The following is an 18,489-nucleotide window of genomic DNA, read 5'->3' on the forward strand; positions in this document are numbered from 1 at the left end:
CTGTAGCCCTGTGGGGGACTTATTATGGTAAGGACTGCTCCAACATGCAAAGAAAAACAAAGCCCATTTAAATTCTCTGTTCTAAAAAGACAGTTAAAATTTTATATTTTAAACTATTAAAAATTAAAAGATGCTAAATACCTTCTTGGAGAATATTGTATGCTCATTTTAATTATTTACTGTCATTATTTGAGCATAAATTGTATTTTAAAAGGCATTCTGGAAGGTACTACTTTCCTCATTTAAACAGAGAATATATTTAGGAAGCTGGGGTGTTTTCCAAAAGCAACAACCAATTCTCTGATTCTCTGGATACCGACTGGGTGTTGAACAATTCAGTTCAAATCTGACATTAACTACCTGAAGGTATCATTAGGATCCATATATTTAATGGATTAATTCCACAAGACTACCCTCAATTCATATGCCAGTTGCAAGTATGGGGTCCCCAGGTAATCTGCACTCTGTTTGACTTGCCTGCAAAGTCAGATGTTTCCACATTCCCCCTTCTCAGGTGTAAGAATTGGCTAGACCAACTAAGGAAAGTGGTCTACTTTTCACCAGTTTATTATAAAACACACAACTCAGGAAGAGCCAAATGGAAGAGATGTATAGGGCTATGTATGGGGCAGGGGAGTGGTGCACAGAGCTTCCAGGCCCTCACTGGGTGCCCTATCGTCATTGAACCTTGATGTGTTCACCAACCTGGCAGCTCTCTGAACCCTGTTGTTTAGGGGTTTTAAATAGAGGTTTCATTAGATAGGCATAATCCATTTTGAATTTAATTTCCAGTCCCTCTTCCCTTTCCTGAGGTTGGAGGGTGAGGTTGACAGTTCCAAACTTCTAATTATGGTTTGGTCTTTCTGGTACCCAACTCACATCCTGAAGTTGTCTAGGGGCCTGCAAAGAATTACATTATTAGACCAAAAGAATCTCCTACCACTCAGGAAGTTTTAAGGGATTTAGGAGTTTTGTATCAGGAACTGGGGACAGAGGCCAAATAAATATTTCTTGTTATGTACAGAAGCTCATTTTTTCTTCCATGAAATTTTAGGGGAAAAAGAATTATTTTTATCTTGAAAATGGCACTTTGAGGATAGGAATGCTATCCTAAAATTAAAAAGGCATATATTTATAAACACACACGAGGAAGGAGTTTAAGAAGCCTGGTTCTGGTTGGTTGTAAGTTGTAGTTTTGTGTGTGTTTTGAGTATAATTTGTACTCTACATGCCTGTGCTAAACATCTCTATTAGCAATCTTTTCTGTTCATTTTCAGGACAATTTTAATTAGTGTTCAGATAAGTGACTCTGAGATAGTTACAATCCAGAAGGACTTTATGATATGAATTTTTTCTGATGAGTGATATTCAGCATGGTTTTAAGACCATTCATAAATCACATACAATGGCTTAAAAATCAGAACCTTGAATTAATCAGATTGTTTAAATCATTTAATTAAATATCTCTGCAGGATTATATGGAGTGTGTTTATTTTCCAGAAAACTTTGTTCTCTTGTGCTAATATACTGCTTTTCTAGTTTTCCTTTTTAGCTTACATTCCTACCATTCATATTTGAATGTAAGATTCTTTTCTAACTGAAACACCTTGAAATATGAGACAATTTTATTTTATGTTTTGCTCAGCACTGTTATGTATAATAGCAGGCTTACTTTTCAAAGTAGAGTTCTCCATGAGTCTGTGCTCTGCACACAGGATGCTTCTCTGAGAGCACTGAGTGTCAGAGTCCACTGCTGCCATCACTGACAGGACAGATGGAGGATGAACTAGCAAGTGAAATTGTTGCTGCAAAAGCTAAAATAAGTGAAGCTATAATTCTAATTAGTTTGTCCATCCTAACAGTATGTCATACTTGGTATAGTCAACAACAGTGAATGATTAAAAAAATGGCAGCTGTTCTTTGATTTTGGAAATTTATTTTATTTATAATTTTTGAAATTATAATTTGAAGTATGTTAATTGCAGAAAATTAGAAAAATATAGCAAAACGAAAATAAGATAAATATCATCAATAATTCCACAGTTAGAGATAAATCGTATTTATATTTCTGTGTATTTTCTATTTTTATATAATTGGGATCCTTTTGTACATACAATTTCATGTCCTCATTTGTTTCATTCAGCATAACATTAATACTCTTTTGATGCTAATTAAAAATGTATGAAAATCTAGTTTTAACTTCTAAGTAATATTCATTTGTACAGTCATATCATTATTTACTTAATTACTTTTCAGTCCCAGTTTTCAATGATGAACACATTTTTGTGTTCATCACTGATTATAATAAAATAGCATTATGCTACCTGTTAGATTGTATATTTTCGGTGCTAAATTATAGGATATTAGATAGATGCACATTGTTATGAGTGGGAATAACCTGAGAAGATTTTATATGATTGACTATGAATTGTTCTTTAAAGGGTTTGCAGCCAGGGTTTGGCTGGGTCAAAACTTAGGAAAATTCATGAGCAGAGATGTGAACAGGAATGAGCCTGGGCTGTGTGTATCTGTTTGACTGATCCAACTAGACTGGAAGGATAGGTTGAAGAAAATAAAGTTTGAAATTTGGGGTGAGGAATTTGAAACTTTGTTACTAGGATAGGTATGGCAACCAAAAGACCTGAATCTTCGGGCAATTGTACTTTTAGCGATTCATTGCAAATTTTTATTTAGCACATTTTATGTGCAAAACCCCCATGACAGTCCAATAAAACATGGTAGAGGCTACAAGAGGCTTATACTTCAGTAGAGATGATAATATTAAACTAGTGAATTCAGTGGTCCATCATGTTGTCCCCACTCATATTGTAAGATGGTAACAGTGTTGGTTTGGAAAGGTATGCTCACGGTGGCAATTTGAAATCTTTGGAAGTGCAGAATCAGAACAGAGTCACAACTTAAATTGTGCAAATATTTAAAATATTGTTTTCCATATAGATTTGAGGGGGCTGGTGAAAGACAGGAATAGCAGGTAAAGGTTCATTAAAGAATGCAGGGTTTGGAAGCAGGGAATGGGTTGGAGAGGCCTTAAATCTAAATGGATGATTTAATCTAGTGGTTCTGATTGCTCAGTGGACTATTCAAAATATAAAACCTCAGTCCTATCCTTGATCTGCTGAATCAGAATTTTTGGAGGATGGGATCAGGCACATATATATATATTTAAAAAGCTCCCTCAGAGGATCTGATGTGTGTCTCTGATCAGAAACCACTAAATGAATTAATATGTGGTTTTTTTACCCCCCAAATTTGTCAAGTTGTTTAAATCTACTTTTTTTAACCTTAATATACTTAATATGCTCATGTATGCATTTTCCTTCTGTATGTTTTTCTCATACTGCTTTCAGTTCCTGAGATTTTTTTTTTCTGTTACTTGGTGCCAAGTTGTATCATAAACATTAATTAGTGTTTCTCTGCAAAATCAATTTTGAGCAAGTGCAATACACTGCAAAAGTTAAAAGAAATTTCTGAAACTTTTTTTTTTTTTTTTTAATGGTAGGGTCAAAAGCCAGGATGGATGTTCAAGCATGGTATTTGAGAACTTCAAAGCTGGCTCTGGCCTTGGCAATTATCCGCTCAAAACCAGCAGAAAAAAGTAGCAGAGAATACACAAAGTACCTTGCAATGTTAGTGTCTGAGCAGGATTCGAAGTGGAGATCAAAAGTCGAAGCCTTGGAAGCTGAAGTTCTGCAATTGCGTCAAAAACTTCTTCTAAGCAGGATTTGTTCAGGATCCTCTGAGAGTGGTGAGTGTATGAGATCACCTTTTGGTGATGTATCAAGCTGTTTTATTTTATTTCAACTGTACAATTATTTAGGAATTTATTTCAAAAACGTGAAATTATTTAGTTCCCTTTGAATTTAGTTACCTTTAAAATTATCATCTTTTACTTCTTGCCTTGTAAAGTTTTTTTTCTTTTTTAACTTCTAGTCATTCATTAAAAGTTTATTGTCACTTTCTAATGAATGGGGCCACATTAGACTTTGGGATGAAATTACAGAATGAAAATAGCCTAGATGCGAAGGCAATAATGTTTGAAGCTTACTGGAGAAATTTATTTTAAAATCTCATTGTTCAGCTTTATTATTTTGCTATGTATTTTATTTTGTTTTTGTATTAAATAATTCATCTAGCAGTCATATCAAGTACTAGCTCTAGACCAGGAATGTGGTGCATGGTAAGGACCCAGAAATTCATAAGTGGTGTTGACCCTTAAGTACCTACCTTACTAGCAGGGAAAACAGACTTATAAATTATATAAAAACCCAGTTGTGATAAATGCTTTAATAGAGAAATTGACAAAATGCAAAGAAGGAAGCCATTCATTCTGTCTGGTTTCTGGGAAGACTTCTTAGGTCTAGCCTTCAAGGGTCTGTCCACTTGTCAGTGACATGGTTATAGAGCATCTAGCAAGAGGCAGAAGCATGAGCAAAAGTATAGGAGTGAAGAATACATATCTGATTCAGAACACTTCCAACATTACGTTTCAGAGTGACCATTACATTTCTTTTTCATCACTTACTTGTAAGGTAGAGATGTGATGGAGGAGAAAGGAAGTGATGTTAGTTGGGACTAGGTACAGAAAGGTCTTGAATGTCACCTGATGGAATATTTTACTGTATTACATATCAGTAAGTTGATCATACAATTCATGGTCTCCACTGGAACCCTTGTGAGAGTGAAAGGGAGAGTCTATTAATAATTACACTAGGACAACAGAGGCAATCCAGGGCTCACTTGAGTAAACTGGAACATGTAGTCACCCCATTAATCAGGAACCATTGGACTTTTTTGAAGCAGAAGTCTGACATTCATATTGTGATTGGGAAACATAATTCTGGAAATTTTTAAAAACTGTAAATCAGATCGTGTTGCCCTTTTGCATAAAACTCCTCTTTGGCTTTAATTGTGCTTCGCATTAGATTCAGACTTCTGATCATGGCTTATAGTGCCATGGAAGGTTTCACCTCCACTCACCTCTCCCACCTCATGTCGTACACCCTCCCCTTTGTAAACTAGGCTCTAGTCTCCCTGGCCTTCTTTCCAGCCCTCAAAAGTTCTTTCTTGCCATGGACTTCTGTTATGGTCTTCTTTTTGACTCTTTTTGTGGCCTCTTCTCTTCCTACAGATCTGATTCTAAATGACACCTCAATGAGGTCTTTCCTGGCAACACTGTATATGTTTCATCCTCCACTAGTTATTCATTATTACAAGCATCCCATGGGGAATGTTTATTTGTTTATTTACCTTGTTGCTGTCTTATCTAATGAACTGGAGTCTAATTTCACTGAAGCGAGGTTTTTGATTTTCTTAGCACTCTTTAGTCAAGCCCAGCCCAAAGCCTGACACATAAAAGGTGCTCAGTAAATAAATATTTGTCAAATGGAAATGGAACATAGAGGATGTTTTGGCTATAGCAGTGACTGGGGGCAGGAAGATCAGTTTCAAAAGCTTCTAGTAAAGCCTATATGAAGAATGACAAGTTGAACTAGTTCTACGATAGTGAGAACTGAAAGGTGACACATTTAGGAATGATTTCATCTTTTCTTTTTTTATTTTATTTTTTGTTTCAGAATAGACACATTAGACATTTGTGAATGCTTTCTGAGTGGTTAAGGGAGATAGAGATGTTTAGGATAATTGAGGTTTCCAGCGTAGTTTATTAAATGGATTACGATACTTTGAATCCAGATAGTGAACACAGTAGTAAGTTTATAAGGTAAAAGATTGAGTTGAGGTTTACCTGTGTATGGGCTAATCCCTGGAGTATATAGGTATTACCCAGAAGGAATATGGAAGTATGGTCCTTTTAAAACTCAGAGGGGATGGGCAGGCTGGAACTATAGACACAGACTCAGGATTTGTTGGTATTTAAGTAACAGTTGAAGTTGTAGCTGTATCTGGGACTCATAGGGAGAATGGAGCTATAGGGGTTAGTATGGGAGGCCTGCAGATTCCAACATTCCAGGGGTGGGCAGAAGGAGAGGAGGCATTATTAGCACGTTGGGAGTATGCAGGTATAGTGCACACATGCATGCTGAGGGTAATAGGGGACACATTAACTTTGGTTTTGGGAATTATCAGGAAAAACTGATAACCTAATATCCATATGTTACTAAAATCTCATTCTTGCATGAGCAAAAATAGTGTTACCCTATAAATACCCACATTTTAATCTCTCTAGAGGCTTTCTTGGTAAATGGCTCTTTGAGTATGCCCAGTGAATGAATGGCAAACGTAATTAATTTTTCTTCATTTTTCTCTGCTGTAGTTATGCAATTAATATAATGGTGCAAATGTAAAATTTCCAGTAACCTTAGACTATGAGTATCATAAACATTCATGATTTTAAAACTGTTTACTATCAAAGGTATATTTATACACTGATACTGCATGCATATTATTTGTTTGTAACATGAGAGTGCCTAACAGTAAGAGCCTGAGTGATAAGTTGTTTTTATGTTGAACACTTTCGCTTACAGTGCCTGTGAGATAAATTTTCAAGAATCATATAATTAAAATCAGTTTTACTCACAGCAGGAGTTGCAGGTAAAGCATTTCAGCGCAGATGTTTGGAAGTAATCTGTCTCTCCATCCATTAACTTAAACTTCTAAAATGAAGAATAAATGGATAGATTCAGATAAATGGAGTAACTAAAAGGGAGAGGAAAAAATGTAAGAAAGGAGGGGTATTAGACCGATAGGAAAATAAAAATAAAGGAAGAGCATAGTAGTTTTTTAGAGATGTATAATTTGAAAGACTGATATGCCTTGCTCTAAGAAAATTTCATACCCGAACATCAAAACTATATTATAGATGTATTTGTATTATTAAATATTTCTTTCTGGAATTTTCAGGGTTGCTTTATGTGTGCAACTGTTCTTGAGTGTTTGGAGACAGCAGGCTCTCAATAAATGTTGAATTGAATGCTTCTTGACAGATTGAGAGGTTGCGGAACTTAATTTAGAGCATCAATTATCCATTGAAGCAACTGAGCAACCCAGAATTAAATAAAGCAGAGCTGAAATGGCAAAGTAAACAAATAAGGAAGTATGATATGGTTTATAAACCATTTCAGGAACTCAGCTATTTCTTTATTCTGGTTTATTTCTCTACAGCTTCTTAAAGAGGAAAATACCTGTTTATTATATTCATTAAAGGTCTAGACTGTACAGAGAAGGGATAAATAGAACTTTATTTTAGAATTATGGCTCATTTTTATTTGACTTAAATGCTTTATTAATAGTTGAAGGAAGGGAGGGAGGGAGGGAGGAAGAAAGGAAGGAAGGAAAGAAGGAAGGAAGGAAGGAAGGAAGGAAGGAAGGAAGGAAGGAAGGAAGGAAGGAAGGAAGGAAGGAAAGACGAAAGGTAGGTAGGAAGGAAGGAAGGAAGGAAGAGCAGCCCATATCCAGTGACACATTCCCCAAATATTTTTGGTGATGTGTGGCAGACATAGTTAGTTTCTACTCAATAGGCAACTCCCTTGTTACTGAAACACTCCTGTTTTGTTTGCGCAGAAAAGTGCTCAGGCCTAGTAGGTTAATCCATGAAGTCTTATACCTGTTTTGCTAGTATTGATCTAAGTTTGGCCAGGGATCTAATTCTGGTCAATGAAAGGTAAAAAAGAATCTTCTGAGCTTTTGATCAAGATTTGCCTGTTTGGGTGAAGAGATGGAGGACCATAAAATAGAGCAGTTTTGAAAATATTTTACCTCAACCCCTTATTTCCTGTATAGGGAACTGCCACATGAAGATATGCTGCCTGGAACTGTGGCAGCCATTTTGCAACTATGAGGCAATATTGAAAAATTAATTCCAACATACTAAGTATTGTGTGGTAGGAGGACGAGGGGAGCCTGGGTCCTTTGTCATTTCTGAGTAGCCAGAGCAACTCTAGGATTACTTTATTAGGAATTTTTTAAATGGTAAACCTTGGTTTAAGTTGTTGTTACCAGTTTTCCTGTTCCTTGCATCGGAGAACATCCTTATACAGTGGGGAAGGGATGGGGGTCATGAAAGAATCAGAGCACTGATTTCTCTCCCAAGAACTTTCCTGATCTATATAGGGGAGAAAATGAGAGAGAAAAACTTAATGTTCTTTAATATAGAGCAGCTTCCTGTTAAAGATGGCCTCTTAATGTTGGAAAGGATGCAGTTTAGGTCTGAGTAGGTGAGTTGGAGAGACTAAATGCACGGAGACTAGTCAGTAAGGTGTCAGTGTCTGTTCCTACATGTAGACTAGGGATTGAAGGGGATGTCGTGACAGGAGCAGGGCTTTGTTAGTGGGAAAATGGCATAAAACTTCAATGAGCAGAGTTAGGATTAAAATTTGAATGTGTGGTGGTTGGGGAGAGGGTAGGGGGAACCAGGACAATTGATGTTGAATGTAATTTGGCACTCACAAGTGGGAGCAGATGGGGGAAGTGCTAAGTCTGTGCTTTTTCCCCTACTTAATGTCTTCGTAAATGATAGATGGGCTATTGGATGACCAGTCGGCTAAAATGAAAAGAAAGTAAGAGAAAATCAAACCAAATTAATTCATTGATTTAAATGTTTATTGAGTACAGGGTGCTTGTGTAGAGTGCTTGGTGGTGGTGGGAGGGGCAATATGCAGAGTAGTTATGTTTGCACTTAGCCTTTGTAAGTTTTGTGTCCTGGGAAACAACCAACCCAACCAGAAGGCTTTGGGAGCTTCCAGACCCTTCTAGCTGACATTGGTTAAGTTTATCCCTCCACTTGCCTTTACTGCCTTATACCCTGAGGACTGAATTATCAATGCTCCATTGCCTCTTTAGTTCCTACTTCTCATCTTGTAGAAATCTGGACTCAGGAAAAGCTTTTAGCTAAACCAGTGGTGAGAAGGGGACAGAACAGGAGCTGGATATCATAGTAGCCTCCTGGGGACACTGCCAGACCCAGGGTGGAGCTTGCCTTAGTCTCCTGACTGCTGTTTTTCTGGTCCCAGCCCACTCAGACTCTGTCTCATCTCTTTGTTCTTCGTACCCCGTTCCAGACCACACACTGAGGAAGCATTGCAAATAACTGACTTACAGTCACAACTGTGGAGCTCAGCATTTATACGTTTGGGCATTCACTGTTTTACACATGCCGAAATAGCAAGGAAAATGAATGCGTAAGCATTTTCCTCTCAGTTTTCACATAAGCTCTCATAATATAAATTGTCAAGGATAATAATGATAGAAATTTGCTTAAAATTACAGTTGATTTAAAACATACGTGCATAATGTATATAAATATCAGAGAATGTGTACTTAATTTAATAGATTCTAATGAAAGGCTCTCCTATAATTTAAAGTAAATTTATAATTATACATTAGACATGTTTTTCTCAGTATATAAAGTTGAATTAATCTTCTGATATTAGAGACTGTCAACAGACAAAAAGATTAAAATTAAGGTTAAAAAGGCTCGGAATACCAAATGGCTTTAATAGTGACAATGCAATAATTCAGAACTGTAAACACCTTAATTATCATAATTGGAGCTGTCTCTCCTAGGAGTGGTGTACAGAGATAAGGAATTGGAAGGGCCAAAGAAGTACCACACAAGGGATGGGGGCTGAAAGAGGCAATGGAGCTTCAGAGGCTGGCCCTAAGTGTGGGCATTCTACATTGTGCAGCATTCCCAGTAGAAATCATCATTCCTTTCAAATCCCTTCCTAGTGCCTGGCTCTGAATCTCATGGCACGATATAGCCACCTTCTTTGTCTAAGCTGAGTTCCAGGAAGGTATGTTGGATGTCTAGGGGAATTCTCAAGTTAGGTGCACTCTACTTTCTATGTATCTCTAGAATATTTTCACTTCTCTCCATTCCTGATGCCATCTCCTTGGTCTTGCCTAATTTATACCAACTAGACTGCATGTTTTTAGTTGTAGCCGTGTCACTTTCCAGTCTAGAGGGCAGTCCCGTCTCTAGTCTTCTTATTTACTTTAGTATAAAGTCCAAAAGACTTTGACTGGACTATAAGCTTCTCCAGAATTTGGTGTTTGCTTACCTCTCCGGCATGAGGTCTCACCACTGTTTTTCACATTCTGTACCATGGCACTTCTCTCACTTACTTGAATCTACCTTGTTCTTGCTCAGCTCCAGAAGTTTACACATACTGTTTCTTTAGGATATGTTCTTCCCCTCCTTTTTGTCTGGCTGTTTCCTTTTCTTTTTTTCTGATGTAGTTTTAATATCCCTTCTGCTTTTGCTGACTACCTACCTCGACTAGATTAGATTCTCCTCCTATGGGTCCCTATAGTATTTTGTACTTTTCATAGCACATGTGAGCTAAATTACAATTGTTCAAGCAATCTGCCTTCCCCTAAACTTCATGCTTACAGAGATTATGCCTATTTTCATCATCACTTTATTTCTGTGGTTAGCGCAGTGCCTGTCATGAGGGTGGGGGGAAGAGGTGCTTGGTGAATATTTGTTAAATAAATAAGTTTAGACATAGTTATTTGAGTTGTTAACACTTGGAACAAAATGGCCTTGCTAATCTGTAATTTCTTGAGATCTGCCAAGCCCTTGCCACAGTGGAAATAGGATACAGAGAGGAAGATCCAGAGTCCTAGGCAAGGAGACCCACTAAGATGGGATGAGTATCAGGGCTCCTACCTTTGATGGAGCCATTTTTGCTTATAATTGTTTAATCTGAGTGGAATAAATGAAGATTGACAATGTTTGCTTCCCATCTATGGAACAAAAGCTAAAACTATTCAAAGTACTTTTGCATTCCTAGGTCTTTGCATAATATGATTTTTTTTTTAATGGTTTAACTGGTAGCAAATTTTAATCTAGTTCTTATATTTAGAATTATATTTATTTTTTGGCAGGCTTTGTCTGTGTTTTTTAAATTGTGCTGCTGTTTATCTGTTTTGAATTTTAAGGTTCTGTTAGAAATCTTGAATGTACCATGAGAATTCCGTACTTAATATTTGGATCCTAGACACCCTGAAATTTATTTTTTAGAATAAATTTAATGTGTAATGAATAAAATCCAGGTAGACAGATCTGAACTTCAGTTCAGGAAAATGTATAGTATAATATCAACCCCATTATCAAAGCAAGAAGGAAATCAGCTAACAGGGTTAATGGGGTAGGCCTGAGATTCTGCATTTCTGATAAGCTTCCAGGTGATGTTGATGCTGCTGGTCTAAGGACAAATATTTGACTAGCAAGGAACTGTTTTTTTGAAGGAATTTGTCTGTAAAGGTGTTGGGAAAATATAGGAAAATAGTCTGGGCCCCTCAGATGTTCAAAATCTTGCTGAGCATTTGATGTAAATATGCACTTGTGTCCAGGTATTCCTTGGTTATTGTCTAATATAATTGCACATGTGCACCCAGGTGTGCTGGGTCATGACTTAAGTATAAAGGACAAGTGGCTCTGATCCACAGGGCCCCCCACCCCTGGGATGCCCCAGGGGGGGGGAGGGCATGGGGAGGCTGCTGCTGCTGCTGCTGCTGAAGGCTGTTGCTGCAAGTTGTTGCTGCAAGTTGTTGCTGCCAGTGCCCCTGGGGCCCTCCAAGAGGCCACTGCCACACCTGTAAGCTGCTGGACCTGTAAGCTGCTGCTGCCATTGCTGAGGACTGACCTTGTGTCATCTGCCGTTGGCTCCCGGGATCTTTCCCAATTATCTAACGTGGACCTGCCTGTAGGGGTCTGGTGACCCAGTCTGTACAATGCGTTTGAAGGGTCGAAGCCTTAGCTCTGACAATATAAATGGAAACTTAGTAAAATAATGAAACATTTTGGCTTTAGTTATCATTTGCCTTACTCAACAACTGGTGTAGTCGTGTAGCTTTACAAAAGAGAAGAAAAAAAGATAGGTTCTTAGTTGGGGAGGGTGCAAGGTGGAGGGGACAGCATGTTGGTATTTTGATGGGAAAGAATTAGCAGAGAGGGAAAAGTGGAAGATTCGGAAGGGAAAAGGTAATGTAGGAATCATGGGTACCTTAGGGCCTTCAACCTAGAAGAAATAAAGAGCACAAGTGGAAAGGCTGGCTCTGGAACTCTAGAAGGGGCTGGGATTTCTTTTTCTGAGGCTCTTCTGAAGGTAGCAGTAGGCAGTTCTTTATTTGTGCTTGTACTGAGCTCATTTCTGGTAGCTCTTTAAGGAACTATCCTTTAGAGTTTGCTCTCTGCTCCTACTCCTCCCTCAGTGCCACTTATTCATAAATCTGTCTCTTGGTCCTATTGTTTCTTTTTTCCAACTGCCTTTGGATTCTCATTGTTGTATTTCCCTCCTGCTTCAATCTGGTCTGAGAAGTCATCGTTCCTCTTGCCTTGGTTATAGTTAAAGAAACAAGGAAAGCAGAGTCAAATAACTTATCTAAGGATAAATGAATAGTAAGTAGAGTGGTGACCCTGTAGAATTCTAGGACAATGCTTTTCTAGTACTTTAAGGTATTTCCTTAGATTAATGGTTCTCAAAGTGCCGTCCCTATAAGCTACATCAGCATCAGGTGGGAACTTGTTAGACATACAAATTCCCAGGTCCTACCTCTAAACTGAATCAGAAACTCTGGGCGGGGGCCCAGCAATCTGTGGCTTAACAGGCCCTCCAGCTGGTTCTGATGAATACAGAAGTTTGAGAACCATTGGTTTAAACAAATAAATGTGAAATATATGTTCAGGGAGCATAATAAAAAAATTGGCCAAAAAGGGGTCAGTAGAAACCTAATCATTCCCTATTCAAACATCTGAGTACAATACATTAAGAGGGATTTGTAGGCCAGCTTCTGAAAGATTTCTCAATACCTACTGACAACATTTGGCCCCATTCATCAAAGAATTGAGAGCGTTCATTTAGAGCCTGAATGAGCTGAGGCACATGGCAGAAATGAGAGCAAATGAGCAAGCAGGAAAAAAAATAGTAACATTAACATCGTCCTAGCAACTGTGTTTGGTACGGTTCTATACTGTTCAATGAAATATGTATCAAAACATAGTAGGAATCCAAGGACTGAGTATTGTTGATTCTTTATCTAGGAGAACTTTCCCTTTTCTTTCTCCTTCCAGTTCTCTCCATCCTTATTACCATCTTCCCTTCTTAATAAGTACTCATATGTTTTGTCATAGAGCATTCTGAAGATATGCTATATTTTCTGGCAAGATGTACAGTTGTGTAAGACAGCCTTTTTTTGAAGTGGAAAACATTCTTTATCTTAAATCAGTTTCAAGGAATTTTAAAGATGTCTTGTAAGGAAACCATTTTGGATAAGAAATTCAGTCAACTGTGTACTGGAAATCAGTAGAAAACCTTAAGTTGTGATTAAACTATACTAGTATAGCAATCCTTAAAAGAGCATATAGAGTAACAAATTTATTTCTATAAATGAATGCTAATATGTTGTAGGAAAAAAGACAAAACAAATTTACTTGTAAATGAAGTTTTATATCAGGCGTGTGAAACTGTAAACACACATTCTAGCATAATATTCTGGGTCATACTGAGACCTAAAATAGCTAACCTTGGTACAAAGTGAACTTGTGTGAATATCTAAATAGAATATTCAGACAAAGCACCTGTATCAGTAAAAGTGGTCCAACACCAGCAAAGAAGTAGAGAGTTTAGGAATGAATCTCTGTAGAGGGAGACCTGGGAAACACATCAAATCTGTGATTTGTGTGGTAGCGCTCATCACAAGGGGCAGTAAGATTTTTATACTCTTCTTATACTGCAGGTATATGGTGGTCTTCTCACTTGAATGTCCTGTTTTAGAAACATCACTTATGTGAACTTTTAAATTTAAATTGCTTGTTAGCATTTCTTAGCATTGGTGGGATAATTAAATACATCAGTACCTCTGTTGTGGGTTGTGTGTGCTGTGAAGATGCTAAGGTGTTGTGAGCTGCTCTCAGACATTATGCAGATCCATTGTTTCACATCATCAATTATTTTGTAGTAAATGTGTGATAATTTTCCTTGCTTTTGCTCTTCCATTTCTCTCGGATATGAGAGAAATATTGCTTATGTATCTTTAATACATTTCAAACTATGTCTGCCAAATTTTGTGCTTTAAAATACACAAGAAAAAGATTGTGTCCAGAGAAAGCTGGTTTTTATGTTTTCAGAAGCCTAGCTCTAAACATTCCTCATTTATTTTTTAAATTAATAAGTCACACGAAGAATAAACACTGAGTTGCTTTTGTGTTCTCTGTGGTGCTAGATTCAGAGACTTGTACACATTACTTTCTCAAAGATGTTTCTGGGTTTCCTATTTAAATTATAATCTTTATTAATCTTAATTATAAAGAAAATTATTTTCATGAGGTGAGGTACTTTTTCTATGTAAATTGTATTACGTTACCATTTTACATCAATTTGACAAATATCACTTGGTGAAAAAAACTGGTAAAAATTTAAATAATACTTCTGATTATTTTACATACTTTTTATAGTATTTGAAGTTTTCTAATTTTTCAATAAAACAATATGCAGAATTTAGGCATCTTCCTCCCGCCCATTCTTATTCTAATAACAAATATCTTTTCCCCTGGAAATTGGTATAATTTGTTCATTTCTTTCTGTAAAATAGTGCTTTTTGACAGAATGACCTTATTTTTTTCACCCAGTTCATAAAATTAGATGGCATTTTACATATTTTAATACCTAATTTTGTTAATAGTTATGCTTTTAATAACTCCAAAGTATTTCTACCTGGGTGTTTTTATGAAGTGTTTATCCTCATCTGACTATTTTTTCAACTGTGAACCACAAGGCATCTCATCATATCTGTAATTTACAAGCAGGAATCAGTTCAAAGTAGGCCAGGTCCATGCTGGTGGGCTGCTTTGTGTGGCTGTGCAGCTCTCTGATGTCTGACTAGGCCAGAGATGCAGCAGGATCTGGATGTGAATTGTGTGCCTCAGCAGTCTGTACTTTTCCAGTTCCTCTGAGATGTCTTTAAAGAAGTTCTGTGTCCACATACAGTTACCTGTGATAGTGAACACAGTGATGACAGACTTAGGTGCTCATTCACCTTTTTAACAGTAAATGCCATATGAATCCAAGCCTTTTGTACCTGTGTGTCTCTGTCATGGTGGGGAGTTCCTGTAGATATGAAGAAAAAAAAGTACCATTAATGAGATTTGCAACTTGACTTTAAAAATTTATTTTCATTTTTAAGACTTTCTGAAACTCTTTGCCTCTTTGGTGTTGTCTCTAGAGTGTTAGTTTAGACAGACATAAGGCTAGAGTTCCAGTGGCTCTCAACCCTGCCTGTACATTAAGATCACCTGGGGAGCTGTTGAAAGTCCTGATGCCCAGGTTGCACCCAGACCAATTACATCAGACTCTTTGGGGTTTGGACTGAGGTATCAGTATCTTTCACAATCCTTAGGTTATTCCAAAATACAGCCAATACTGTACAATACTGGTTTAAGGTGAAATTTTATTTTCTGTATTCAACCCAAATTCCAGTTTTTATTATTAATCCCACCTAATTTTACTGGAGTTAACTTTGAAGTACATTGCAGTTCTGTTAGAAAGAATGGAACCATCATTCTTCTCTCTGCTCCTATGAGTTCAGCATTTTTAGATTCCACATGTAAGTGAGATTATGTGGTGTTTGTCTTTCAGGGGCTGGGGGTTGGGGGAGAATGGGGAGATGCTGGTCACAGGGTACAAAGGGTCAGTTAATCAGAAAGAATAAGTTCTAGAGGTCTATTGTGCAGCATAGTAACTGTATTATTAATAATGAAATGTATCCGTGAAAATTGCTGAGAGTAGATCTTAAATGTTACCATAAAAAATACTAAATATATGAGACGATGGATATGCGAGTCAGCTTGACTTAATCATTTCACAATGTATACATATACCAAAAAATCACATTGTACTCTGTAAATATATACAATTTATATTTGTCAATTATACCTTAAAGAACTGGGGGGAGTGGTGAATAGAAGACACTGACATGGGTCCTTTGTGGAGATGCATCTGACTTGATTTTTCTGTACTATTTAAATCTAATTGTGAGATTTGATAGCATGGATGATGGCACTGGGAAGAGGGGTTAGTGGGTCTCTGGGCAGCTGGAGTTGCCTATGTTCACATGTGGATGTGCTGGTGGCATGGCTGGGTTTGGAGTACACACACACACACACACACACACACACAACTACATACTTTTTAGTTCAGATTACACTAAAATCTGTGGCAGCATTGTCTTAATTCACAGTTTTTATGGCATGAGTATCATGGGTTTATATGTTTACCAGAAAGTATCTTGAAGATAAATGGGAGTGATGTGATTGTAACCTCTATTCTAACAGGGTTGAATAGGGAAAAGTGCAATGCTTAGAACACCATGATTAATATAAAACACTCTAATATGCTAATGAATGGTCATCATCAAGGTTTACCACCCACTAGGTGTGTAGTGATCAAGGTGAACATGCCGGAATGAATGAAGAAAGAACCAGCAAAGGGAGATGAGGTATTATTGATGAAGGAGAAGGGTTGCTGAAGACAAATTCTGGAGGCAGAGTACTTATTGGAAAGAGCATGCGTTTTGGAGTTAGATGAATCTGGGCTGAATCTCCGCTCTACCAACATCACCTAAATATTTTGGGGCAAGTCCCTTACTATCCGTGATACCCACTCTCCTTGCAAAACATGGATGACAACGATAATGATAATGAGGGGCAATGGTGAGGTTTAATGAGGAATGCTTGACACAATGCTTCCTGCCACATAGACACAAATAAATACTAGTTTCCTTTCTCCTTGGCCTTGCTAGTGTGATGGAAATTGCCCTTGATTCCTTAGTAGCAGAGGAACCTAATGACTTTTTTTCAGGAATTGAGGAATTTTATTGTTTAGTTTTCTTGAAAGGACTGGATTTAGCTGTTTTAACAGATTATATTATTGGGAAAGGGAAGAACAAAGGTTTAAGGGTGTTGTGTGAGTTTTCTTCTTCCAGTAGTAGACCTGAATGATGGGCATCATTGTCACATTCGCAAGTTTCAGTTCAGTAGCAAAAGTGGAAGATTCTCAGTATTACAGGTCTGGTGGTTTGCTTCTCTTGGTAAATCGTTCAGAAAATTGTGTAGGAATTCAGCTATTACCCTGTTCAGTTATTTTGGGAGTTACATTAATGGCACCTAATTTTCATTTTCTATTTCATCTCTATATTGTTATAAAAAGTTCTAATTTGATTTCTATTCTTTTGTCCTGCTTTCTCAGTCATATACTTTTCAGCGTTCTTCCTTTTCCACAATTAGCCCCATAATTTCTATTGTCTGTGAAACATCAGCTCTCCTGGACTGCTTCAGGAGCCTAGGATAGGTCATCTGCCATTCCATTTTGCCTCTGTCAGATCTATTGCCTATGCCCCTGTCTCTGTGCCCTTGTTTGTGATCCTTCCTGTTATGAAAGACCTCCCTGTTGAAAGCTCTCTGATCTCTCAACACTCACACCATATCAAATCTTTCTGGCTTTTCCCTAGTTTGAACTAATTTCTTTGTGCCTCTATGACTTATCACCTATACCAGTGTTTGACGCTAATGCCTTTTGGCCTTGTAGTAGAGTCAATTGGGCTGTTTGTTTTCTGAGTTCCTTGATGGTAGGAGGCTATGCCTTATTTATTATTTGAGTTCTTTTAGCCCTTATTCTAGTGCCTTTACATTGTAACATCCAACATGGATTTAATGAATTAAATTGAGTACTTTATAAGCTATGTGAAATCATCTATTCTGGTGAGGCAGAATATATTTAGTTTGGTTTATTTTCTCCCTGAAAAATGTGTGTTAATTTTCTTTTTTAATGGTAAGAGATTATACTGCTCTTTTTGTCAAGTTTATTTCATTTCTTAGACCACAGTTTTTACAATGAGTGATGAATGAATGAACCGTAATACTAAAGCTATGCTGTACTAGTTCTTAACTTGGCCTTGAAGTTATGAAAATCAGAACCCTGAGAATGGACTTTATTTTCAGGACAATCACAATAGTAAAAATCAGTGGAAATGAGTTCTACTTGGTTTGCAATAAGGTGTCTGCAGAAAATTACTTTGAGCTCTTCTTTCTACAATATACAAGACTATGTTTTAGTCATAATTGACAGTGTAATGATTGACTACTAAGCTCTCATTGGCTGTGCCTCTTTTTCAGAATTAAGAATATTTTTATTTTTGTCTCCTTCTGCTGGAGAATAGACTCTGCAGAATCAGGCTTATGACTTTTGGCCATATCCCTAAAATTCTCACAGAGTTTTCATTTGGGGCTTTGCTGGTAGATAGACTGCACTTAAAAAGAATGTTAGCTATGGAAATGTGTATGTCTCCAGACTGCAGTGTGTGAATGATTCTGGTCTTCAAAACAAGCCTATAATTAGTTTATATACTTATGGCATATAACGAGCTGTTATGTCATCCTTCAAGTATTTTATTCCATGGTGAAATGAAAGGCATCTAATTCCTAGATTCAAAATTAGCCAGTTATAGTATTTT

The 18,489-nt window shown here is 37.2% G+C and overlaps 1 protein-coding gene across 1 annotated transcript in view; it reads left to right on the top strand.

Moving 5' to 3' along the window:
- Positions 1-3,534: 3,534 nt before the first annotated feature.
- Positions 3,535-18,489, top strand: part of MEI4 (meiotic double-stranded break formation protein 4) — a 185,337-nt gene continuing 170,382 nt past the window's right edge. Inside the window, exon 1 of the mRNA XM_063098333.1 lies at positions 3,535-3,766. Within this exon, the coding sequence (XP_062954403.1) occupies positions 3,535-3,766 (232 nt within the window). The remainder of the gene's footprint in view (positions 3,767-18,489) is intronic.

The sequence above is a fragment of the Cynocephalus volans genome, chromosome 5 (genome assembly GCF_027409185.1).
Source record: "Cynocephalus volans isolate mCynVol1 chromosome 5, mCynVol1.pri, whole genome shotgun sequence".
NCBI lineage: Eukaryota > Metazoa > Chordata > Mammalia > Dermoptera > Cynocephalidae > Cynocephalus > Cynocephalus volans.